At 45.8% G+C, this 25157-nt stretch overlaps 1 protein-coding gene across 2 annotated transcripts; it reads right to left on the reverse strand.

Annotated features, from left to right (window-relative positions):
- Positions 1-398: 398 nt before the first annotated feature.
- LOC108920298 (ceramide synthase 6-like) lies at positions 399-24007 on the reverse strand. 2 transcript variants are annotated; one of them, XM_018728929.2, is made up of 11 exons: positions 23668-24007; positions 16234-16339; positions 15177-15307; positions 12835-12892; positions 10794-10844; positions 10280-10372; positions 7416-7544; positions 6337-6443; positions 3421-3577; positions 3110-3133; positions 399-2719 (listed from the first exon to the last, which is right to left on the reverse strand). In XM_018728929.2, the coding sequence occupies exons 1-11, from the start codon at positions 23835-23837 to the stop codon at positions 2570-2572; spliced, it is 1176 nt and encodes a 391-aa protein (XP_018584445.1). In that variant the 5' UTR covers positions 23838-24007; the 3' UTR covers positions 399-2569. The 2 variants fall into 2 exon arrangements, with proteins under 2 accessions (XP_018584445.1, XP_018584447.1); XM_018728931.2 differs by lacking the exon at positions 3110-3133 and having other exon boundaries at positions 2471-2719.
- Between the last annotated feature and the right edge of the window lie 1150 nt (positions 24008-25157).

Here is a 25157-nt window from a genome sequence, read left to right on the forward strand (position 1 = left end):
GAACCCGTTCCGTTTCATTGCAGAGCACAGAAAAGCGACCGTAGCTCGCCGTCTTTAGTTTCGTGCACTTACTTCTTCTCGGAACGTACTTGTAAAACCCTTGTGTGGTGGGAATTCTTTGGGCGACACGTACCTCCAAAGGCGGGGTGTCGAGCCAAAAAAAAAAAAAAATAAAAATTGCGCCGAGTGAAAAGCAGCCGCTAAAGCACAGTATTACTACAAACTGTCATGTACGTTTTGACACATGAAGATGTGCATTAGATTATCCATATAATGTCTCGTCATAGTGACAGAAGCCCTTGTTACAACCACCTTTTGACCACGTGCAAGTGTCTGTGGAACGCACACAGCGGACTTTTCCCCAAAATGGCCACAGAGGATGCAACAATTTTTGGGTTACATTATGCGTTTATTACAAGTGACAAATAATAAAGCAACACATTTCCAGGAGCGCTCACTGTGCGCCGTGCCGAGATGGCGACGCGGGGGTTTTTCGCGCCGAAGGCCCACGGTTTGCGTCCGAGGGTCACGCTGCCGCCGTACCCTGGGCCACAGAGCCTGAACGGCGTGGTAAAACTCCCCGTGACGAAGAGAACAAAGTTTCAGAATGCATACAGGAGAGCGTCAAATGTAAAAGCGTTACAAGTCGCCCGTCATCGAAGCGACGTTCTGCCGTAGTAACTCGAACGCTAAAAGACGCGGAAGTCACCAGGAAACCATAGACTGCAGGGTTTTGTTGGAGGCGTTTATTCAAAATACACAGTATCACGTTTCATTTCTGCCCGTCGGTCTGGGAAACAAAGAAGCGTGGCTGCGGGTACTCTCTTGAACCGCATGTGCGTCACAAGTCATTTCTACTTGAACTGGTGGGCAGGCAAAAGTGAGAAAGAGTTTCACAGCCTCAGTGAGGTACCTGGAGAGGAGACCTCTGACATCAAGGAACAATCCAGCATCATCTTCAAACCAATACTATGGTTTGGATATTCAATTTGACAACCGGAGAGACACAAACCTGGCAAAAGACCAATTGTACGTAGCGGATAAAGAAGCTACCGCATCTGGGGTCGAACGTGCAAGGCACCCGAACATACATCGTTTCAAATAGTCTAGTTCTGCAGAAATTGTCAGTCAATGAGAACTAGTAAGGACTATCCATTAAAACAATGATGGTATCATAGTTCACATGACATTTTCAGGTGTAAAAGGTTGGTTTTTAAGTGTTTTCATTGACTCCCAAGACATTTTCTTATCCTGACATTAAACATACCAACACTGCATCAGAATTGCGGAACTACAGTCACTGTAACCCTTTTACCACATCTGTATTCATCGGTAGGACAGTTCAGCTAATTACACTGGTATCTGTCTTAATCGGTACAGCATTTAACACTTGAGTGGAAGAAATGGAGAAAAGGTATTGATACCATGAAGGAATGGAACACTATTATGATGATTCTAATATGCATTTTCAGAACAATTTTCTGTTAATTGCATGTGTCTACAAGGTTTATTTTGTTTTAGAGCCACAAAACTTAGATTTAATGTTGAAAATGGTAGCTGTAATAAAATAAGTAAAACTATTTGCAAACCTTGGCGTGATACTGGAAAATGTCAGTGATTTGATGGAAAAATCAAAAGAAACAGGTAATGCATTCATTCACTGGACAGTAACCATTTCTTAACTTAAAACTAAGAATGACTAATGTCATCAGAATCAGAGGGGTCGCTCTGATCTATCAGTACCTTTCAAGTTTTTATATTCTGAAATGGATAGCAAATCCAGTGCTTTTTTCTTTTTGCCTATGCTATGGCATACTGGTGAAATATGTACTAAAACATCTTAAATTTACCTTCGAGAATGCATATACTTCAAAGATAACATTGCCAGATATTCTTGTACTATTAAACACAGATGTAATACTGTTACTGGTTGTCTCATGTACAGATCACAAGTGAAAAGTGTGTGTCCTCGTTGAAGATGTACTACTATTTACCTGTAAACCAAACAAATGTGACTGCTCACCCAGGATGGGTGAAGGCACAGCACTGAAAGCCAGTCAGGTCTAATTGCGTGTAGCCAGTGACAAGACCCATACCTGCCTACGAAGACAGAGTGGTGGCAGAAACAGCAGCTTAATCATGACCTACCCATTTAAACACTGAATCTACTGATTGAAAGGCAGCAAAATCCCTTTTATCCACAATAAAGTACATAAAATAAATAGACAAACGTATGAAAAAGAAAACCCCCATTAGATCAACTACATACACATGGCATGCGTGCACAACAAAAGAGGATTGCCATCATTCGTTCAGAAAGACAAATTGCTGTTTAGAACAAGAGTGCTTTACCATGTCATTGCCTGTCTGATGCAAATATATATGAAGCAAAAGAAATGAAAGTAGACAAAGAATCAAGACAAATACCAGCTGAACTCACTAATCCTGTGAAGGAATTCCAGTACCAAATAGCCGATCTTGTTCAGGTATGTCTCTCACACGCACGCACGTACACACGGATGGTGACAGTAACATCCTTGAGAGCCTGAAAAGTCCCAGACTGAGCCAGTCAGTGTTCATCTCTACATGGAGGCCCTGACAGGTAGCCGTTGGTCCCGTTGGTCCCGTTGGTGGAGCTATTGTGGAGTTTCTGAGCAGAAGGGGTCAAATCCTCCTCATCAGAGCTGGATTCTATGTCGCTTCGGTCATCTTTGGACACCTGGACAGATGTGGGGCAGTAGTGAGAATACTAAATACAAAACTAAAAGGCAACATGGGCGAAGTCAGTCAAGGGTCATCACCACATCGCAGAGATACTGGCATGATGTTTCTAAGAATGCTACATGACATGAAATGAAACAAGCTAGGCACTGTAGGTACGGATGAAACTCCAAATAAGATAGACATTTTTCTAGGTAGTTCCCAAGACAATAAGTAGGACATGCTTTTAATTTCCAGGTCTTGTTTTGGTGTGCATGCAAAAGAAGATTAGGGATGACGTGAGCATGAGTCGGGTTCAGAAGGTGGAGGTGTAACTGGCGCATGGGAGCAACTGCCACTGAAAGTGCTTCAGTCTGACCTTCAAGTCTCTACCCTCTGCCCTACTTACATGCAAAGGATTCCACTTCCCCGCCTTGAGAGTTTGCAAAAAGGAGTGCAGAAAGAAGCAACGTGAGAAGAAAATCAAGAGTACTGGCATTGTTAGTCATGGTCACAGCGGCTCTTTTCTTTTCTCCTTATGCTGGCATTTGCAGCCCACTGCTTTATGCACTAAACAAAGCAACAATTTTTTTTAATGGCTTTTTTTCACAACCAAGTAAGCTGTGGTGAAGTTTAACTCCTTCTAGGCCTGCAACAGCTACAACATCACTGGGTGTACATGTGGTGGGAGGTCCCACCTTGGTGTAGACGATGCCTCACCTTCCCCCTGGAGATGGCCCTGCAGGCAATCTTCACAATGAGGTAGGACCAGAAAGAGTGGAGCACCAGCAGCAGGAGGAGCAGGACATTGAAGACCCACCAGGATGGGTAAGGGCCTACAATCTCCCAGCTTTCAAACAAGGTAGTGTTCAAAATCCTGCCAGAGGAAAGAAGTGCCATAAAAATCCACTAGAAACTAATGTTTTTATGAACTGACAGATAAATGCAAATTTCATTTGTTGCACACTGCTCCAGTGAAAATAACTGGCAGAGGTCAACATTTAATTTGCCACTGTCCACTTTAGCTGTTATTAAAATAAATGATACCATTATGTACTAACAGACAGCACAACCACACAGCATGAGGGAAGGACAACTAATAGTCATTCCAAAAAGATGCAAGAAGTTCAGAAATATTGGGTGGAAAGGGCACACAAGCTTTAATGTCAGCCATATGTTAGCAGTTTCAGAATGATCAACATGTGGGAAAACCCTTTGCAGCGAAACACTTTTCGTTCCCTCTTTGAGGGATGCACATGTGAAAGAGCATAAAACGGCGAAGCTCAAATGTGAGACGATCAGAAGGACCGTGAGCTCAAGCAGACTGAGGTATTGACACTATTCCCACAGGCACTTTAGTTCGGGAGAGCAGACCCTTGAGGACCACCACCATCTGGCAGTTCTTTATGAAAGAACTCAACATCTCCAGCCGTAGAGTGGAGCGAGTAGGCGGAGGTGGCAATTATTCCGCACAAAAAAACCGCTCATCCTCCGAACTCCACACCCAAGCATGTACGAAGGACACCGAGGTGGTGTGTGCTTGGCTGCTACTGCTGCCGCCACTGTGGCTGATCCACTGTAAAACACTTGTAATGATTAAGACCCCGGCAAGGGGGGGGGGGGGTTCCTTGCTCCCATGCCGAGTAATCCTCTTTCACTCATAACACTGCGCTTCCTACTGTTCGCTACCCGCCTGTTGTCGGTCAGATGGACATTCCAGTCAGCACTAGAAATTTTAACAGAAAAATTTTCCAGATGCAGATAAGAAAAACCTTGTACGCGGGACTGTAACCTTTCACGTGACACAGAAATGCTGCCTATGCAGGTCTGCCACATGTCAAGTATGTGTTACATGTCTCAGATAACACAGCTCTTTGTATGTGAACTATGTGGCAGAAGCTTCAAACTTCAAATAACCATAAAATGTTTTTCTTCGCTGTCTGTTCATCCCCAGTGATACAACTGTAAAAAGTGCTGTTTTGAGACTAAAATAAAAAAAATCTTTATATTATGCAAGACTAACGCACATCATCGAGATGAGGTCGATGCCATAGCAACCGATGTGCAGCAGCAGCACCTTTGTGGCTGGTGTGGAACGCGCTGTGTGCGGATGAAAAATAAAACAATAAATAATAAAACAGGAGAGAGGAAACTAAGCCAACTCTTAACAGAGATTGCCTCACTTGACAGTTCAACACATAACTGAGGATTTGAACCACAGTATGGGAAAAGGGAAGGAAAAAAAAAAAAAGGTGATTTTATGTCACCCTTCAGGTCTGTGCTTGGAATCTCCTAAGTCTCAATAACGTGTGCACCTGTAACAGCCAGTTTTGTGACTGACCGTTTCCTAATCTTGTTACATAACCCATACCATAAATATAAACCAAAACTATACCACAGATGGCTCCATAATTACATGAAAAAAAGAATTCAAAAACTGAAGGGTTATCCTACATGAAAACTATAATAAATGTTAGAAAATAAAGAGCGGCAGCCCTGACGTAGCACGTGCGGTTTCGCGGCGGTCCGTACACCTGCGGTCTTCTCGGCAACAGGCCCGCGGAGCGCAGCAGATTGCAGGAGGACAATGGAGACGAAGGACTCCAGTGCTCTCCTACCTCTGACTCACGCTCTATTTTTACTCCGCTCTCGGAGCATTCCCAAGCACGAGCGACCCATTGTTTCCAGGCAGGCCTGCCTGACGAAAATGGGCAGGGAGCGCTCTCTTGCGGCATTCAATAACTGGGTGCTCTATTAACATTCAGCCCGGAGATCTGCAGGGGAATTTTAAGAATGAAACGAAAGCAGTGCGGCGAAGCGCAGCTCGGTGCGACAGCGAGCCATCGGGTGGGGGTTCCCACCCAGGACTCTCCTGCAGCCGCACTCCTGACCGCGTGCAGCGTGTGGCGTCCTGTCGGGGCTGCTCTCCCTTGTAGTGACAGTGACTTTGCCAAGAGGAACAGCCTGATATCAGCGCTACTTTGCCATGAGTTCCATTAGGCTGGACTTCTTCAGGAAAGTTTTGTGCCAACGGCTCAATAAAAAAAAAAAAAAAAAAAAATTTACAAAACACTTGCAGCAGAGGCTTAGATTGTGGGCTACCATTTCATCAGGTTGATCATTACTGTAATATACATCTGCTCGCTTTCTTTGGGCTTAAATTACCTGTCGGATTCTGAGTTATTACAAATCTCTCACAAATACTCAGCCTTATAAATAGGCCTATTAAAAATGATAGAAGCGGTTCTCTCTCCCTTGCTGTATCCATAGTAACAATTACTTGGCAACCTACAGAATCTAAGACTTGCCAAACAAAACAAATGTTTTAGAGAAAATAAAAATTATACAACCTTTACACACAATAATGCACCCAAAGAGTGGTAACACAGGTGGCTGCAGAATTCGAAGGCACAATCTGAGCACGTGCTGCAAAACATTTCTTGATGCTGTGTGCTGTTGAGGAACTCGTCTGCTTTTCAGAGATGTATAGACAGTTCTGAAATCCTAAAGTAAAACTTAAACCAGAGAAAATGTGTGACTGCGCACGCGCACACACACACACACACACACACACACACACACACCAAATCCAACTGAGATAAGTGATGTCAGCACTTAGCCTATAAGATCTCTTACCAAATCGGATAAACACCCAGCCTGGAACTGATAAAGACCATTGCAAACATGACAAAAATGAGGTTGCAGAGTCTCTGACACTTGGCATAGTTGGCCATTTTAGCTGCCTGTGAAGAAATGAGAAATTTTGCTGTTATGCATTTTATATATATATATGTAACAAACATAATGACGCATAATACACACATTTAGAACAGCTCACAAAGAAAAAGCCTTTAATAACCATGCTAAAGATATACAGGGGGCAGACAAAACAGACACTACATGAGAAAGCTAAAAGTCACTAGGTATATTAGGTAGATTGCCAAACGATGCATATCAGCTATAAAAGAGGTCTGACAAGAAGCACTTTGATATACAAGCCATTCAGAACGACATGAGGCAGCTAAGAGGCCAAACAGTTGGTGCCCAAATTGCAGCTGCATTTGTGACAAAAACATTAAATGTATCAAGGGGAACAGCGTCAAAAATAGAGACAAGAAACAGGACGTGCCAAACGTGGATAAACTGGATAAATCAGTACAGAGGAACGGTGGTCACAAGTCACCGGGAAGGTTAGATGGACACTTCACTTCACAGGACAGCTGCTAACTGCCACAAAAGTACGGCCTCAAAAATGACCACAGGATTAAATCGGCACCTCTGCGACACAGTCCCAACAAAATCCATGCTATGAGTTTCACAAAGCTGGAATTTATGGCAGGATGCCATTCGGAAAGCATTTGTAGTCAAAGCCAATGCATCAGGGTGCATAACCCGGGGTAAGCAGCACAAAACCTAGACCTTTGAGCAATGGGGGGGGGGGGGGGGGGGGGTTGGGACACTGGCACATTCCCAAAAAATGTGCAATACCCTGCTACACATCGTTCAGTACTGGTTTGACAGCATTCCAAGATTTAGCTGTTCTCAAGATAAGTGACACTACCTATTAGGAATTTTCTTAACTTTTTTTTTTTTTTTTTAAACATGTATAATACAAATGAGTAAAAATTTGTTTGGCCTGGTGACTTTGACCCGCTACTTCATAAGGACAAGTCCCTTTAAGTCCCACAAAGACGGAAGAGAAGGCCAGCGCTCACCTCCATCAGGACATCTGCAGCGTCATGAAGGCACATGACGAGGGTTCCCACTCGCGCCATGTTGTTCACGTAGGAGAACGTGATCAAGGAGATGGTGGCCAGGTGGTGCACAAACATGATCAGGAAGTCCTGAGGAAAATATTGCAAGCAGAGGAGAGTCAAATGCTGACCAGCGCAAACAAAATGAAAACTACCTTCACTTTACGGCCAGAGACATCATTTACCGTGAGGCTTTTTTAAACATTTGCAGTGTCATCATTCGTTAAATGACTGGAAACAACTGCGATTCTTATAATGAAGTGACATTTAACGAAGGAAACATGTTAACATTATGGCCCAATAAACTACTGATACGGCAGTAGTCTATCCAGTTAAATGTTAGTACTCAATTTCTGGTTTTAAAATTTACTGTCTTTCCTAAGCAATGTTGTGAAGATCTCAAATCATTTAAAAACATTCCTTTAGAGCTGGTTGTCCTTTGCTTGGCATGACCGAAACCCAAATATGTCCGGTAACCAAAAGTGAGCACCAGTAAAGGCTGACAACTACACACACACACACACACACTCTATCTAAACCGCTTGTCCCATATGGGGTCACGGGGAGCCAGAGCCTAACCCAGCAGCACAGGGCATAGGGCTGGAGGGGGAGGAGACACACCCAGGACAGGACGCCACTCTGTCGCAAGGCACCCCAAGCGGGACTCGAACCCCAGACCCACCGGAGAGCAGGACCTGGTCCAACCCACTGCGTCACTGCGCCACCACGCCCCCCCACAACTACACCCCCTCTTTCACAATATCCCTAACCAGCCGTTTCATCCTCAGAGCTGCCAGCAGACACAGCACGCAAGGTGGGAGCCCACCCTAAAGAGGACTAGTCACAGGGTGCACAGCAAAAAATGCGAGCGCGCACATACACGAATTTAGAGGCATCAAACTAGAAAGCATGTAGAGTTGGGAAGGTGGAGAGAAAGTAGGGGGGGAAAAAAAAAAAAAAAAAAAAAAAAAAAACTGAAACAGCTCTAGGGAGAACAAGGTAACACCCCAACCCTTTTTGAACCTTCAATGTCTTCATCATCACACCCAGCCAAATAATTGATGTGCTGTGAGAAGTATATTAGCATCTAAGGTAAATAATGAATTTATGAAACATGACCCGGGGTAATTACTGCATACATTAGTTAACCGCAAACAGTTTTGACAAAAGCTTTTTTTTTTTTTTTTTTTTTTATATTAGGCTCTGTGGCACTTGGTTTCGACGAAGTGGGATGTGCTGATAAAAGACATGCACAGACAGATAGCAAATTAGCATTATTTTCACTACCACAGTGATAAACCACAGAAATCTAAGATCTTAGACCACAGCAGCAGGAGTATTTAGACAGCGCTATAAAGGGAAGACAGAGAGAGACTGAGAATGACAATGGGTGCAGAAGCACAAGTGAGGCATGGCAACAGTGCAGGGTGACATACTGGACTCGAAAAAAGGGTGCAGAGGTGCTCCTCAGTGCGTGGTTTTGTGCATGAAAAAACTGAAAGAAGAAGAAGAAAATAAAAGACAAGATGCCAACAATCAGTGAAGTGGAATGAGAAGACAGGGGACACCATTTAGGGCCCCTGCAGACAGCAGAGGAAGGGAGGAACAGAAACACTGCAAGAGCTCACGAGACATGCAGACTGCAGAAAGCATGTGTACGCTTGTACAGGGGAATGAAATGGCAAAACATGTTGAAACCTAGGAGGGGTGATCCTTCAGGTACTTAAGGAATACTTATGATGAGCTGATGACTGTGTACACGTCAAAGTCCTCTAGTTTAAAAAAAAAAAAAAAACGAAACATTAACTAATATTCTCCTTTCCAACTTTAACATTTAGAGCAATTTGTAAGTAATGGCTTCAGAATGCACGTGCAGTTCGTTATTAAATTTACATTTTACATTTACTAAATCGAGTAAATTTAAAGAGATGAAATAAAATAAAATTGAACTAATTGAGAAAAAGAGCAATGCTGCAGCTCTCATAACACTTCCACAGCAAATCAGCAGAGACGAGAAGCAAAAGCGGTTCTGGATGAGCGCTCCTCCATGTCACAGGCAGGGATGAGATTTTTTGCAGATTAAGTAGTTTAACGCGCAAAGGTCGCGGCGCCGGACGGCCACGTTACCGCAGGCGTTTAAATGGTAACGTCCACAGTAAAAGGAGGAGGGGCTCTGAATGCAAAATAATTAACGAAAAAGTGGAAACGGATGACAGGATGAGGAAGAGCCTTCGGTATATTCGCCAGATTACTGATAGGAAGCCAGTACTGGGACACCTTTGTCCTTGATGTGAGGATGTGAAAAATGGCAGCATGCCAAGTGTTGATGAATGTGTGCTCTGCTTCTCTGACAATAAGCAAACGACTGAAAACATGCCTTTAAAACAAACCGGATTATGTGGATAATTAGTTGAAACTTGTGCCGCCTTTATTGATCCTACGAGTTCACGCAGGACAAAATGCTTCCCATTACTGAAGATGGAGTCATAATAATTTGACAATCCAGGCACAAGTAATCGGAGAATTCAGCTCGGACGACAAGCAGCGACAGGAATAGAGGAACAGGGAAAAGCGACAGCGCAAACAGGCTTGGCACATAAAGGAAATGCCGGTCTCCGCGTTCTTACGTCCAAAGCCATTAAGGAAAGTATACTATGTTCACTACAAATGCACAGTATATAGTGCCACCCAAAGGAACCATGGGCAGAACAGCCGTTTGTGTGTTGAACGCTCCTTTCCTAACCCTACGCCGGCGAGTGTCTGGATGCCCGCGCAGTACAGCTGATTGACGAGCGCTGAAGTAGTAGTGCCCCAAGACCCCCTACCTTCCTCCTGATGTCTGTGAACTGGGAGAAGAGCAGGGACAAGTAGAAAGAGAGCTCCACTATGTAGTAGTAATGAAGGTCGGCGGTCAGAGGCTACGGAGGAATGAGAGAGGAAAAAACAAGTGAGAAGAGACTGAGGTGACCCGGGTTGGGCGATGAGCGATCCACTCATTTTGGCAGCCCTGGGTGAAGTTCTGCAGCGGCTTCTTCTACTGTATAATGCCCACAGTCCCCGCCGCCTGCGGGGGAAGTGCAGGAAACTGGGCCACCGAAGCAGAAGCTGCCCGGGACCGTGTTGGAAGAGCTTGATCCGGACAACGCTCTCAGAAACCTTCCGAGTGAAACCAGTCCAGTGCAATCAAATAACGGTATGGTCAAGGATCACGTTGACTGCCATTGTTTGTGCTAGGCTAGCGTTAAGTAGCCAAGCTGGAGGGTGTGTGTTCTGTTTCGGTACAGTGCGAACACACCCAATTACACCGCTTTACTACAGATCAGGTGGTGCTCTCCCTACCTGGTATGGATAGTTGTACCAGCATTCCCTGGTGTTCCACAGCCATGGGGTCTCCATTGGAGGGGAAGAAAAACCATTATTGAAATCAGACGCATTGAGAACAGTCATTTTCCACACCATTTTAACACGAGCGCGAAACAAATACGGTAGAATGTCGTTATACGAGCCGAGCACTCGAACACAGCTTGCGTGCAGTTTGAGGGACGGGTATGCCGAAAATAAACACCAGCGCCCGGACTCTTATTTTCAAGCGCTGGCCAAACGCAAACTCTTTGTACGAGCGTTTTAAAATGTGGCCCGAATAGCATATCATCCCACTGAGAGCGCTGGCTGAGTCATGTTAGAGACTAAGAGCTGCAGTTGACGTTGTGCAAGCAGGCTTATGAAGTCTGCAGCTCCGTACTGTCAATTTAACGTCCTTTACTGCTAAATTGGCGTCAATCACATAGTGTTTGTCCCCTCCTCTGGCTGGTCAGTGCTGTTCATGAGTAGACAAACCAAGCACATTAATACCAACATGATGCAGGAGGTTCAGAAGGGAATAGGGGCACCGTTTTTTTTTTTAAAACTCTAGGTGGGGATGGAGAATGGAGCTGGAAAACCCATACAAGCCTGCAGTTCAAGTGTCAGGCACAATTTATCACCATGTTCTTGATCAAACAATTGCTTTCAGGTACGTGTGTGCACAGAAAGGAGTTGGTTTCGGTGAGGGGACGAAAGCCCAGTTATGTGTACTGTATAGGGGTAAACGGCTTGAGGAAAGGAAGTTCTTAAGCAGAGAAACTGGAACATGTCTTTGCATAAATATTGACCCATTTATTTCATCTAGGAATAGTGGGAGTGTCTACAGGAATAATTGAACAGTTCTGAATTTAAAAAAAAAAAAAGTGTCAAATCAAGCAAAACATGTCAGTGGTGCCAGCTCATCAAATCAGCTAATGGAATATTTCACCTAAGAAATGACAATATTAGCCAAACAGAGTCCAAGGGGTATTTTTTTTTCTGTCTTTCAGTTTTTTGTATTAAATGTAGTCATGACAAATCTGTCTGGGATCTGAGACAGGTGCAAGCTGACCTGTATCACAGCATGTCACCAACAAGTCAGGTAAAGAAAAGGCATTTTAAAATTGCATGCCATTCTCTTTATCCAGGAGCTATGAGTATATGGGAGAAAACAAATAATGAGGAAAAAAGGAGAAATAAACAGCAATCTAAGGACAGGCTTTTGGCAAGAGCAAGGAAAAAAGAAAAAAAAAAAAAAAGTGGACCAGGAAAATCACTAGATTCTTCTTTCTACATTCCTTTTTCCGATGCTTCACAAAGACCCCCCCAAAGGCGTCACGTCGCCCAGCTGTAATGCTCCTCAAGCTGGAGAAAAACCTGCAAAGTCAACAAGTTTTCCCCTAGTACCTGATGATAAATAACAGCAGTGTGGTATATCCTAGTAGTCACAGTGATTTTAATTTGAAATTCATCCCTTAAAGAAAGCAGCTTGTCCAGTTGAAGACCACTTTCTTTGATGAAAGAAAAAGCGCTCCCCTTCCACTGAGCAGTACGGTGCAGTCCAGCACTTTGACATTCGGGCGCCGGTATCCCCTCTCTGCATATGACACATTTAGCACAAAAGAACAGATACAGCGGTGAAGTGCACCCCAGGACTAGTGACTGAGAGAAACCCATTAACTGTCAGAGGTCCATCAGCCAACCACTGCAACTTCCCTAAATGTCAGCTTTTATTTCTTCTTCTCACTAGATGCTCTTGTGTGAAAACTCCTGTAGCTGAAACCTCCATCCTCTCCAAGACTGCGGCTCATAAAGAGGACAACTAGGAGAGTGCCTGGCTCTGGTATGCCTGAGGAAACTTCTAGGGTCCTCTGGAAAGACAACGTTTGTTAGGGCCTCTTAAGAGAAGCTGCTGAGACTCAGGCTGCCAAAGACATCCTGTAATCTTGACAAAACATCAAAAAAGAGCATTCGGATTACAGGTGGACCGAAAAACCGAATCCCAACCGAACGAGGCTGTGTGCAGCGTAAGCCTTACCTTCTTCAGGAAACGCACTCCGTAGGTGAATACGTAGAGGTAAAATGTGAATCTCCACCTGCAAGGAAAGCAAAAAGGGATTTGATGTCAGACGTGTTTCGGCAAGTTCTCCTCACGACACCAGGTCTCCCCGAAGGTGCACCCAAGGGTGGCAATGCTGCCTTTTGTCCTCGTCATCCACTTGGTGCAGGGATCAGATGGCACGCCAGCGACGCTGCCGAGACAGGGTTCCGGGCAGAAGTCGCCAAGCGCTCTGGCAGCCAACCCCGTGTGCCTGCCAAACGCTAAGTAATGGCCTACAAACAAAACGTCCCACCCAGTGACACACCCTCTCCGCCTTTCACCGAAGCACAGCACAACGCAGCAGTTTTGCTGCGAGGAAAACGGGTTCATGAAAACAGAGCGAAAGCTTAACCGGATGCGACAGTTCTAATAGGACCCGCTTTGCAAGTCGACCGTGACTCTGGGACACCAAGGTTCGCTTTCCCAGAATGCACTAACCTGACATATTCCCTTCTCTCAGCACACAACTGCAGAATTCGGGGAAAGGTCTTCTCATTCGATGAGACCGCTGATGGACGCACACTCAGGCTGAGGCAGAGCTTCTATAAATATACCTCTGAAGAACCACACGTCTATTCTTTTCAAATAATGATACATCTGCAACGGGACGCCTCTCAGGCGCAGTCGGTCAGTCATCAGCGTCGCATCCCTGCAAGTATCGTGGAGTACACTCAGCTGTAGTGGCACCAGTGAAAACAGAGAAATAATTGCTAAAACGTCCCTGTGGCTCCGTCAGGGGTCGGGGTAAGGACATCTCGTTAATTGCAGATTACCGAGGGAAACGAGCGCAGCTCCAGCCAAGCAGTCCTCGACAGGGTAGGGTAAAGTAAGGGTCGGTGCTGCTGGGTCGAATTCGGCTTACAGTGACCATTTACACAGTTGTCTTGGTAAGAGGAGGTACAGAAGTGCTTTACCACTGCCCTCTTCCGCTTGTCTTTGGCTCGAGAACATAGGGAGAACACGCACACCCCGCTCGCTGCGAGCCAGATTCAATCCTTCACCCAAAAGAGCAGCTCGGGAGCTGCGAGGCACCAGCGTTACCTGCTGCACCGCCGTGCCGCCGACGAGGTTACAGATCCAAATGTGAGGTCAGGCTACCCGCGTGAAAGACGTTTTAAGAAAAGGTGCTCAGCAAGACCCAGTCCTTACAAAACTGTGTCCACAAGACTCCCACAAGCAGAGAGCTGGCAGCCAGTTCTCAAATACATGAGTGTATTTTGCGATATGTTACCCGGTTGTCTTTTAGAGACTCTTTCTACAGCTCCTTTATTGTATACAGTACATAAGTCACACAGCCTGCCTCTATTGTGCTGGCACGGTTCAGCGCTGCAAAGTTATACAGAAATATTTAGAATTACTGTGAAGGGCATCAACCACACGCTGCGTGTTGTGGTTTGTATTTAAGAACCCTGTCATGCCAATGTCTCGACTTAGAAAGTTTGCCCAAGCAATACGGGATTTCACAACAGCCGGTTCTGCTTCCATATCCTGCACCGCGTGAAGAGTTTCCCCCTTTCGCAGGTTTCCATGCGGAGGGAACACGGAGATGGGGACCTACAGGAACATACGGTGTCTGTGGGGGGTAGTGCTGGTGCTCGTCACATTAACGCACTTCTCACCGCGCTTTCTACCGAGTGCCTGCAAACTGGGCCGCTCAACAGAACGCTTCCTCTTTTGCGAACGTGTAAAGCGTAACGTAAACGGTTAAGCTCACCGCTCTTATCTGCATTCAAGCTTCCTGAAAAGTGGAGATTAAAAAAAAAGAGATAAAGGAAAATGATGGTAGTACAGAGACAGCCGAGCAGAAGGTGCTCACTTGAACAATATAAGAAAACTTCTTAATTTAAAAAAACCATACACCTTCAGCAAGGCGTTAAGAGTCAGACGTCCACCGAAACAACGGAAACCACTATGAAATGTGTTTCTACTGAGACGCAACTGATCTGGGACCTGTACAAGTTTGAGTGTGACCGAGTTTCCCGCGGAAAGAAGAAGTATGTAAGAGGAACAAAAACGAAGCCCACAGACATGCTTACGGTACGTGAGAGTAAAACTGGTGCAGATCAGTAAGTGAAGAGAACGGCGCCTTAAACTATTTTTGCCCTACATCAGGCTGATGGTACAAAGAGCCTCGAAACATCATTTCACCTTTCGAATTCGGGCTCTTGGGTGAGTTCAAGACGCTTTTTGCAAGTAGGGTGCTATTCACCAGGGTTAGCGACAAACTCCGGACGACGAGACCGGCTCAGAAAGCTGTAAAGCAGACACGGCCCTCTTACATGCTCTCGCAGAAGCGGGTCAATGTACTCGGCTTCTCCTGGTTCCGTCGATGGCGGAACCAGCGCTGGATGGTGCGCACGTCCCAGTCCAGCTGCTTGGACAGGCCTTCCAGCCGCTTCTCGTCCGGGTGCTGAAAAGGACGAGAAAGATGAGTTTCGGCGAGGGCGTCCGTCACTGTCAAAACGGTGGGGAAGGAGGCGGCACAGAGAGCCCTGCGCCTGACAGCATCCTGTCGGACCGGCCCTCTGAGAAAGGGTCGCCTTTTAATCCGCGATAAGCAAACCGGTCGTGTCTGAAGCGAAGGTCACCTGAATGTCACGTAGGTGCCGTGAATGAAATGTAGGAACTAGAAGGCTTTTCAGTTACAGCTTTCAATGTGGTGAAAAAGGATTAAGACTTAATTACCTGTGTGGTGTGAAACAACTTACTAGTCTGACTCTCAGGGACAAACAACATCCTTTGAAATATATATAATTTAGTCAGAGAATTTAGACATCCCAGCACCTGACTTTTAAATATATATTAAAAAAAAAAAACACCACACACCACATACTGTAGAAACTTCCAGAAAGATGAAAGGTTAACTATCCACAATTTCTGCCTCCACGCAGAAGGCTCAGCTGCCCTGGGGAATAAAACGCTATCTGTCATTAAGCAGAGGACACAGGGCCAGGTATTACAGCATCTGTTCTCCTTGACACAACTGGGCCCTGCCTCCCCTTCAGACAAGCTAACCCAGACTGTCTGCTAAGTCCTTCTGCATGAAAATCCACCAACATTCGTCAAGGAAACCTGCCTCTCCGTTAGGCTAAAAATAACCCCGGTGCCTCAGCAGACAGCGCTGCAGATAAAATCCTGGAGATCTGAACAAGCTTCGCACTCTGGGTTTAAAATTACCTGGATTCAGGAAATTGCCCTTCATTCTTCCTCCCCATTCTCCCTAGTTACGTGTCAAGAAATTGATCTTTTGCATCGTCGAAAGCGTTAAGGAACCAAAAAAATAAAGAAAACGCACGTGTAACTGAATGTGTGAACATGAACAGACAATTCCCTCACCTTGGTAATAGCTGTGAAGACCTTCTCCAAAATAGCATTGGGCTGGGCCTTCTGTGGTCCATTTGCCTGGATCTTCAGCCCCAAGGCACAGGGTCTGGCAATGAACCTTCGGGAAACAGGAGGAAGGCACCTCAGTTAAATAGCTCTCCCTCTTACTGTACTTCCTTGCTCAACAAGTAGACAATGACAAACAGGTTGTGTATGTGTGTGTGTGTGTGTGTGTGTGTGTGTGTGTGTGTGTGTGTGCGCGCGCGCGCGCGAGAGAGAGAGAGGGTTTGAGCTGGCTGTTAGGTGTTAACCATAAGGATGTGCTTCTCTGAAAAGCTGCTAAGTGTTAATTACAGAAAGCTCCCCATTTGCCGTCTCATCCCCCATATCTGCACCGATGAAGCGACGCCCCGCAAAGCCCCGTCAGCAATGTCTTCAATGACAGCATTGTTCCCGTTTATTGGCACGCTCTGGAATACATCACATTTTAGAACTGCAGAAAACCCATGACTTCCAAGCACATTCACTCAAATCAAAAATGGCATGATCATTCCTTACACCCCAGCAGGAGAGAGCAAAACAAAGTCCGTAGGTTTGTCTCCCTCAGAACTGCTGAATCCCATCCGGCATTCAAGAAGGGTCTCAGAACATCTCTTTCGGACACTCTTCTGTCCTGATCTGCTAACACCTCCATACATTTTGAGGGTTGTACACAGCTTTGGAAAAAAGGAACAGCAGAAAAAAAACAACACTATTTTATATATATCTAAAGAGAGAGATGAAAAAAAGAGAGAGCACAAAGCAGTGCAAAATACAACGTGGAACTTCAATTCCACTCAATCATACCTAAGGGGGTTAAGCATCTGACTCAGTGGGGAATAACGTAAAAGCATGGCAGCCCCTGAAGATGAGTTAGCAAAAGCAACACTTGTCCAGAAGGTCCTGGCTGTAAATTACAAGTAAGTCCAACCCATTCCAGCTGCCAAGACTGTATAGACTTTGAGAAGCCGGCATCCAGTAAATGAAGCTGCAGCAATGTGCTCTGAATTAATCGGAGAGAATCGCCATAGTCCTTGTTTTTAAGTACATTTAACATCCCGAGTGTGAAATATTATCAGTGCGGTAGGAACGGCCAGGTGCCAAGGGAGCAATAGCTTCAAAGACCATCGCAATATCAGAGAAAGAGGAGAAGCACTGCGATGCTAGACACTTGTACTCCCTTCTCATTAGGCAAAAATGCAGAAAAAGAAAAATGTTAGAATGACAAGTCCCATAAAAGACCAGTGATATCAGTAATAAATGGTTTCCGCTGTCCACACACAGCTGTGGGTTTGAAACGGTCAAGGAAACATTTAAAGGCATTAACAAGGCTGGATTTGAGACGAAAAGCTCATAAGTTCCAGGCCTTTCGTTGTACCTTTGAGAAAGGTAGCGAAACTGTATTATTTCAGCAAACGATCCATCTTTATTAGTGCAAAAAAGCAAGAGAAATTCTCTGGATGACAACTGGAGAAGTGTCAAAATAATAAGGTAAAGAGCTGAAACGGAGAGGTGGACAGGGGCAAACAGAGGTGTGGAGGGCGGCTCAACGGTCGGGCAGAACGGCGAGGCTTTCGGGTAGATCCCGGAAAAAGGGTTTAAACACACCGTGGGCGGGAGGGGCAGAAGACAGCAGACACACAGGTGACCATGCACAGGCCCTCACACATCAAACAGCCCCAACATCCTTTGACATCAGCAAGAGACCAAAATAATCCATTCTGATTGAAACCCAGAATAGGGCCCAAAAAAAAAAAAAAAAAAAAAGACCTAAATGGAAGCTATCAGAAAGCTGAAGTGAATCGATAGTGTCTTACACAACACCGAAATGGCCCTTGGATTCGTGGAAGAGGTGCTACTTCAATGCGCTAAAGCGGAACGATGAAAGAGCATCATTTCGGAGAAGATCCCGAGATGCAACACGTCACGATGATGCACGACGGAGAACTACATGATGGAGAAGGCCAGGAGCAATCCAGGCTGCTCACTCCACAGTAATGGCACTGACTCAGCATATATTCGATCTATTCCACTTAATGCATTATTTTTCCCAGTGACTCAGTGTTTGCCGTTTAAGTAGGAGCACAAACAGTCTTGTGCAAACAGCCTTTGTCTGCGTCTACATTAGCGTTCAGACTGCTTTAAACTACTGCAAGGCAAACCTGGAGTGAACCACATATAATAAGGTTCACTGGTGACAAAAAATAAAAATAATAAAAACAACTGTGTCCATTTTTACCTATCCCTTCTGTAAACAGTTAACCATTCTGCACAGGGATATTTATTAGAATAAACACTCACATTCTAAACAAACCTGCTCCCAAAGTACTATTCCCAAGCAAGGTACTAATCCTGAACCGCTGCAATGAAAAAACCCTAACTGTATAAACAGATTAAAATAAAACAAAAAATAAAAAAGGGTAAACTGCCAACTATATAAATATATATAAAAAAGTAACACTTCACGTCATTTCGGAGAAAAGCATCAGATAAATGAATAAATAATGACGCAGAGTCCCCAAATAAATCTGTGCCCTGAGACTGTACACCTGGGCACCACACCCAAACCTCCTGCACTATGTACCATATCTTAACTTATGTGGGTGGATACCACACTCTGAAAATGTAACTGAACCCAAAGGTTATGGAAATTGTTTTCTTTATATATAAAAGTCTTTAGTTAATGACTTTAATGTATTCCGGTATAAATTGTACATTACTTAGATACCTTAGAGAAAAGCACGATATTTTGATTCAACATCGCTATTTATCACACTGTATACAGATAAACCACGATACCCCACATAACATCTTCTTAGCTTGGCTTGCTGTAATTTAAGAAACATATTTCTAAAGACGATCCCATATGACATACTGCCAGTGTCATAAAACGAAAAATTACACTACAACTACAGCAGTGGTATGCGTGTATGTGGTTTTGAAGGATGCCGGTTCAAATCTCACCTACTGCTATAGTACCCCCGAGGAAGGTACTTACCCTAAACTGCTCCAGTAAAGTTACCCAGCTGTATAAATGGGTAAATAATTGTAGGTGTCTTAACACTAAGTCGCTAGTGAATAAATGCAAGAGCTACACAGTAAAGCTGTTCCCATACATGCGGTAAGCCCTCCTATATACTGTGGGTTTGTAGGTCTCACTACAAAACCAGAGGGTTAAAGTAAATCGGTGGGGATGATAAACGGGGTCAACATATAGGCTGGAGCTCAGTATACCTTATTTTTTTTTTTTTTTTTGCATAGGTGAGCCGATTTCGACTTACTCATATATTACTTATTCCTCTTTCTCCAAAAAAGATTAGAAATAATTGCTAGATATTGGGTACAAAAATGTAACCCTCAGGCATCAAAAAAGTGGAGAGAGAGAGAACACTTTAGGGTAAAGACCTGCACAATTGTGGTATACTGCACTTCGAGACAGTCGGCACAAACGTGGTACTTTCCGCATCTACCCTCTGTGTGCTGCGTAATTGGCTACGAACCGCATCTGCATGAATGCGATACTCAGAATTTCTGAAAATTGTTAGACAACTACCTGCTTTACACCCGAGGCACCCGACTACCAAAATACCACGCTAATACAGCGATTACCGCAAGAGGTGAGGTTCAGCGAAAACCAGCAAACCGTACAGCGCCCGGCGGTTTGCACACCTATACGCTGTTACGGCAGTGTTCTTTTTTTTTTTTTCTTTTTACTGGTTGTCAGACTAGTCTGTCCGTGCAGCTCCTGGACAACGCGACACGCCTGCTTTGACGAGCATAACCGCATGCAAACATCTACATTCGCTCCAAGTCGGAAAAAACCGAACGACCTTTCCTTGCTTCTCCCGCAAGTTCCTTAAACTCCGTGCGGCTTCTTCGGCTGCGACATGTTGGATCAGAGATACAAGCACATTCCTGCTGTTCTCGTGTTGCAACCGCCGAAGTGCAAGACACACACACACACACACACGTACGCCTCACTGATAGACGGCGTATTTCGGCTTTTACCGCTGACTACGAAAGCCAGCTCTCCAGAACAGCTGAAACAGACCAACGGGTGTCATGAATAACTGTTCCGGAAAACATTTACCACGACACGTTGAAAAATACACGGACGGTGCTTTATCCCTTCTAAAAAGATTTGATCATGACAATTATAAGGGTGCAGCAGGAGGTTCGGAGGCACAGACCGAAGCCTTATGATCCAACGGTGCTTGGTTCACATCCCTGCTGTAAGGGCAGGTAAGTCATCCTTGGACAAAACGATTAACAATTTGAAACCACTTTGTCTCTAGCAACGTCACGTGAGAGAAGGAGGGACACGTAAACCCTGGTGCTTCACCTGTAGAGCTCGCAATGCGGAAATATCCATCCTTAAGAGGACAGATGTTCAGGAAAGCCAGGCAAAATCTGTTCCTGCACACCTGTGTAATTATACCTTTCCACGTACAGACGGTCCTCCACCTGCAACATACAGGACTCGCGATGAGCCCCGTTTACGATGGCCGTCCCTTCAACCTTATCGTGTTCCAACCCTGGCATTTGGTAGTAGCATCCAAGGACAACCGCTCCATCTGCTCTACGATAACATCAGTCGGCCACGGCGCCGCGAGGCACCGCATTTCTCGCTAAGTCGGTGTGTCTGTCAGCGATTGGTTTTATTTACAAAAACAGTGCTCTATTTACAGAATGTTTCATTTGTGATTTCATTCAAGTCTTTTTTTTTTTTTCTGAACAACTGAAAACATGCATATTTTGGTTGGGCAGAAAATGAAAAGCAAAAGAAAACCGAAATAAAAGCGAAAACAGCGCAGCATAAGAATACTATACTGTATTATTATTCTACATTAATTTTCACGCATAATATGTGAAATTAATGAAAAAATGGAGCAAAGCCCTCTTACACAATGTTGCATTCACGCTTTTCATATCTTTACGACTTATATGTTACGCCATAAAGGTGTCTTTAACTTCCAGAGTAGACTCACGACAAGGTCGTTGGAACGGAACCCTGCCGCAAGTTGAAGACGACCTGCGATAAAGTAACGGGCAAAGAACAAATTACATTAATTCCTATTTTGCAGAACCAAAGTGAATCAAACCCAACAGACAGGCTGATTTATAAGCCAATCTAAAGTGGGGTGAAAAAAGGTATAAGGTGGGAAAGAAAAAGGTAAAGTAAAACAAATTCGTAACTATCCGAGGAGATTTTTTTTTTTTTTTTGGTCAAAACTCACAGGTTCCTGAAGTTTCTTCAGGAGGGCATCTCAAGTAGTATCTATTTTCGAAAGCTCCCGGGGTCTGGCTTCACACTTAACTCTATTATGTCAGAGGCACGTAGAGGGGAACAGCTGTTCAGGGCGGACGGACTGAAATCGGTCACACCCGTGGGCTCCGGAGTACGAAATCCTCAGAACTTAAAGAGGACCGAGGACTGCATGCTTAACCACCTGTGTGTGTGTCTCCCCTATAACCTCCTGCATTTCCACAATGACATTCTATGCCATGGCTCTAAGACTGAGCATAGATGCATGCTGCACGATGCCATCTGCAATTGCACAGCACCCCCATAACATCACGTAAGAAAATTACTTCAAGTAGTAACAGTTAAACCGAGAAGATGGATCTAAAATATACGGCCGCTAAAGCTTCCAGCGCGTTCGGGGGAAACGACCAAGTTTCACGTCTCATTACCGCCGTCGCCCCCTCCGGAGAGCGCGCCGCGAATCCTTCCAACCTCCTCGTAAACCGAGAGCTCCGACGAGGCCGTTCAACTCCTTCGTTTCCGAGACGGTTCAATAACCATCGCGCCGATTGAGGATGCAAAACTTCTGGTGTTAAGCCACCCCCCCCCCGAGAACAGCGCTCGCATTTGGGCGTTCGGCGTTTCAAAATACGACGCGGGTCCATTCCACGAAAGAGGTGCGGCACACGCGCACGGAGCTCCGGCTCCGTGGGTTTGGACACGGGTTAGAATCCCGCTCTGTCTATGGGGTTCGCACGTCCTCCCCCCGATTGCGCGGGGTTCCTCCCGGCGCTCGGTCCGAAGACGAGTAACTCGCGTGAAGTGGGGAAACCAAACAGTCCGCAGCGGGCGTGCAAGCGGGTGCACGGACGGGTGCGTGGATGTTTCACGGCACTAACGTAGCGCCCGCTTAAAACGCATCAGTGATTCGTCGCAAAAAAAAAGCGTCACGTTCATACTTCGCACTCTGTGTCACCGTGGGTAGAGGATTCGGCTGAATATGGGCGAATGATAACGGCTGCAAACAACATACTTCACCTACAAAAAGAAGGGCTGCAGCTGGTTCGGAACGTGAAACTGTCAAAGAAAATGAGGGTCCCAGTGGCCTCCGAGTGTGAGGGGAAAAAAAGGCTCAAGTTCAGTCTAGGGAACTAACTCCACATCGCCGGGTTCCCTGCGAACAGCTCGTACAAAAAGCAGACTTGACGGCACAGTTACGGTACTTGACACCTTAAAACCTTCCTGATAAATCGCGGAAGGAGACCCTCGGCGAGCAGCCTGGGGTCATACGGGGACACGCGGCCTTGTAGCTGAAGGCTGCCGCTCGGGGGTCGGAGTCCCTCTCTCCGCTCCGGCGTCCTTGAACAAAAGAGTGTAAAAACGATTACGATGTTGCCAAAGTGCGAGTGCGGCCTGCTATGGACAGGAAGATGAGGCGGGCGAGGAATTCACACGAATGAATGCGAGGAGGGCTGCAAAGGAAAGGGAAAATATTCATACGTGGAGGGTGAAGGGAGTAAGGAGCAGGAGAACCACCAGCGGAGGCAGTAGCACAGGGAGAGCTGGTGGGAGAAGATGCTGCCTGCGCTCCCCACCACGCCACTGTGTGTCTCGTCTCCTCTCCATCTGCTGCCCACATGCCATGTGTCCCAGCGGCGGCGGTCTCGCACACACAAGAGGGGCCCCTTTCTTCTTTTTCTTCGGAGGGCCTCTCGCGAGACGGGCCATTTAAGGAGCGCGCGAGTGCGGGGCCGATGCCCGACGGAGAGAACACGCCGGAGTCTCGCGCAGCCCACGCCACCGCCACCGCCACCGCCACCGCACTACTAGGCCGGCACGGTCCACGAGCTCGGCACCGCTCTGCCCGCGCCAACCGAAAACGGACGAGCGCAAAGCGGCGCCCCCCGGACGGGGCAGCGCGTGGCAAAAAATTAAGCAGCGCGCGCGGCGGACATGTGCAGCGTTATCGTCACCGAGCCGACAAGCAGTCCCGCGGAAGATAGATACCACGTCACGGAGCGCCATAGCCGCTCCGTGCGCCTTTTTTCACTCATGATTCTCCGCTTCAGGCGAAACGGACCCTGCCGCGCGCTGTGTGTGGCACGTTTGGTTTGCAACGTCGGTCGGGGCAGCGCAGCAGCAGCCCGGCGAGCCTCACTAACCTCTCGAAAACCAGGCGTATCATGAAAATGCCGAACGCCAGGGGGAACGCCAGATACAGGTCTTCGGCTTGTGGGAACGTTGCCTCCTCTGTGTTTTTTAAGTCTGCCCAGGTTACATTATGAGGCAGCCAGAACCTCTCGTTCCAGAACCAAGCGAGGATGCCAGCCATCTCCCGTGACTCAACGTGACGCCTCGTCGCTTCCGATGTCACAAACCGCTGCTAGCGCTCGCAATGACTGATGCTGAGTCTCGGCTGCCTCTGACGGGTGATCTTGCAGGTCTGTTCGCGTGATGGATTCGCCTGTCGCCCCGCCCTGTCTTTTTTTCTTTCGTGTGCCGTTTTCCTTTCGCGGACCAATCCGGAATCGGGGCGCGTCTGACGTCAACACTACTCCGCGAGCGATTGCGCCAATCATGTGTCAGTCACGCGTTGCTGTCTACGTGCGAAAGGTGCGCACGTTAGGAGCGCTTGCGCTCGGATGCGGCTTTGTTGTCCAGCTGCGAAGTAAAACGACACTTTACCTACAGTACGTTTTAATGAATGTTGTAATAGCTTGAGTTCTTTCTGTTTTAGTTGTGTGTAGTAAACATCAAAGCAACACATATTACATGAATTTCATGCTAAATTTTAACAGTTGCTCGAACTGAAAAAAATCATGGTAATTCTGTACGTGACCTTAATAATTGGTATGTTATGCCACCTAAAGGATATCGATATTAAGGAAGTTTGTCTATTTATGACAGGTATTGTATTGGTTTCTAAATGCCATGGGCATCGTAAACAAAAGGGAAAAAAAACGACAATGAATGTACAATTATAAAGTAAATTTTAACTGGTTAATACGTGGGTTCGAACTCGTCAAGATGGAAGGTTTGGAGCAATAACTATAATAATATGTCTAATGTTAGAGCTAATTAATTAATTAGATTTATGTATTTTCATTTTTTTAGGCTACCTCGTACATACTTTGTGTAGAAATATTATACAATGCAACAATGTGGAAATATTAATCGCTGTTCCACCTGCTATGATTAAATGTTGTCTATAAAATGTTTCGAAATATTTTGAGGGCTACGTTGTAAATCTGTGTAAGAAGTTTTTTAGTCTTCTGCGGTGTTCGGAACTACTCGCCAGGTGAGGCGGGAAGAAGGGGAAGATGTTGCGCCGCCCTCTGCTGGACAACCTTGACCATTACCCCCCCGATCCCCCCCCCGCCCCGACGACACTCATCCGAACTGCAGCGCTCAGTTCGGCAAAGAAAGCGTCTTCTAATAGCGATGATGTGCAGCCTTCTGATGCGCGACGAAAATGGAACCGTGAACGCAAACATTTACATTTATTCTAAAACAACGGAAGCCATAAATTATTTATACGTCACGAAACATGCACTTCCGTAAGAAATTAAGCAAATACTTATACTTGGTACCGAATCGAGTGTGTTACGTGATACTGAATATTATTATGTGAGGATGTTACGTCTACACCTGT

The sequence above is a fragment of the Scleropages formosus genome, chromosome 21, assembly GCF_900964775.1.
Source record: "Scleropages formosus chromosome 21, fSclFor1.1, whole genome shotgun sequence".
Classification (NCBI taxonomy): domain Eukaryota; kingdom Metazoa; phylum Chordata; class Actinopteri; order Osteoglossiformes; family Osteoglossidae; genus Scleropages; species Scleropages formosus.

Bases quoted from the DNA above. Each gene is read 5' to 3' on its own strand.
- LOC108920298 (XM_018728929.2), bottom strand. From the start codon at position 23,837: ATGGCTGGCATCCTCGCTTGGTTCTGGAACGAGAGGTTCTGGCTGCCT. The intron at 10,845-12,834 runs GTAAGGCTTACG...CCTCCAATGGAG, and splicing joins GAGTGCGTTTCCTGAAGAAG to ACCCCATGGCTGTGGAACAC. The intron at 2,720-3,109 runs GTAAGTAGGGCA...ACATCTGTCCAG, and splicing joins GGAAGTGGAATCCTTTGCAT to GTGTCCAAAGATGACCGAAG.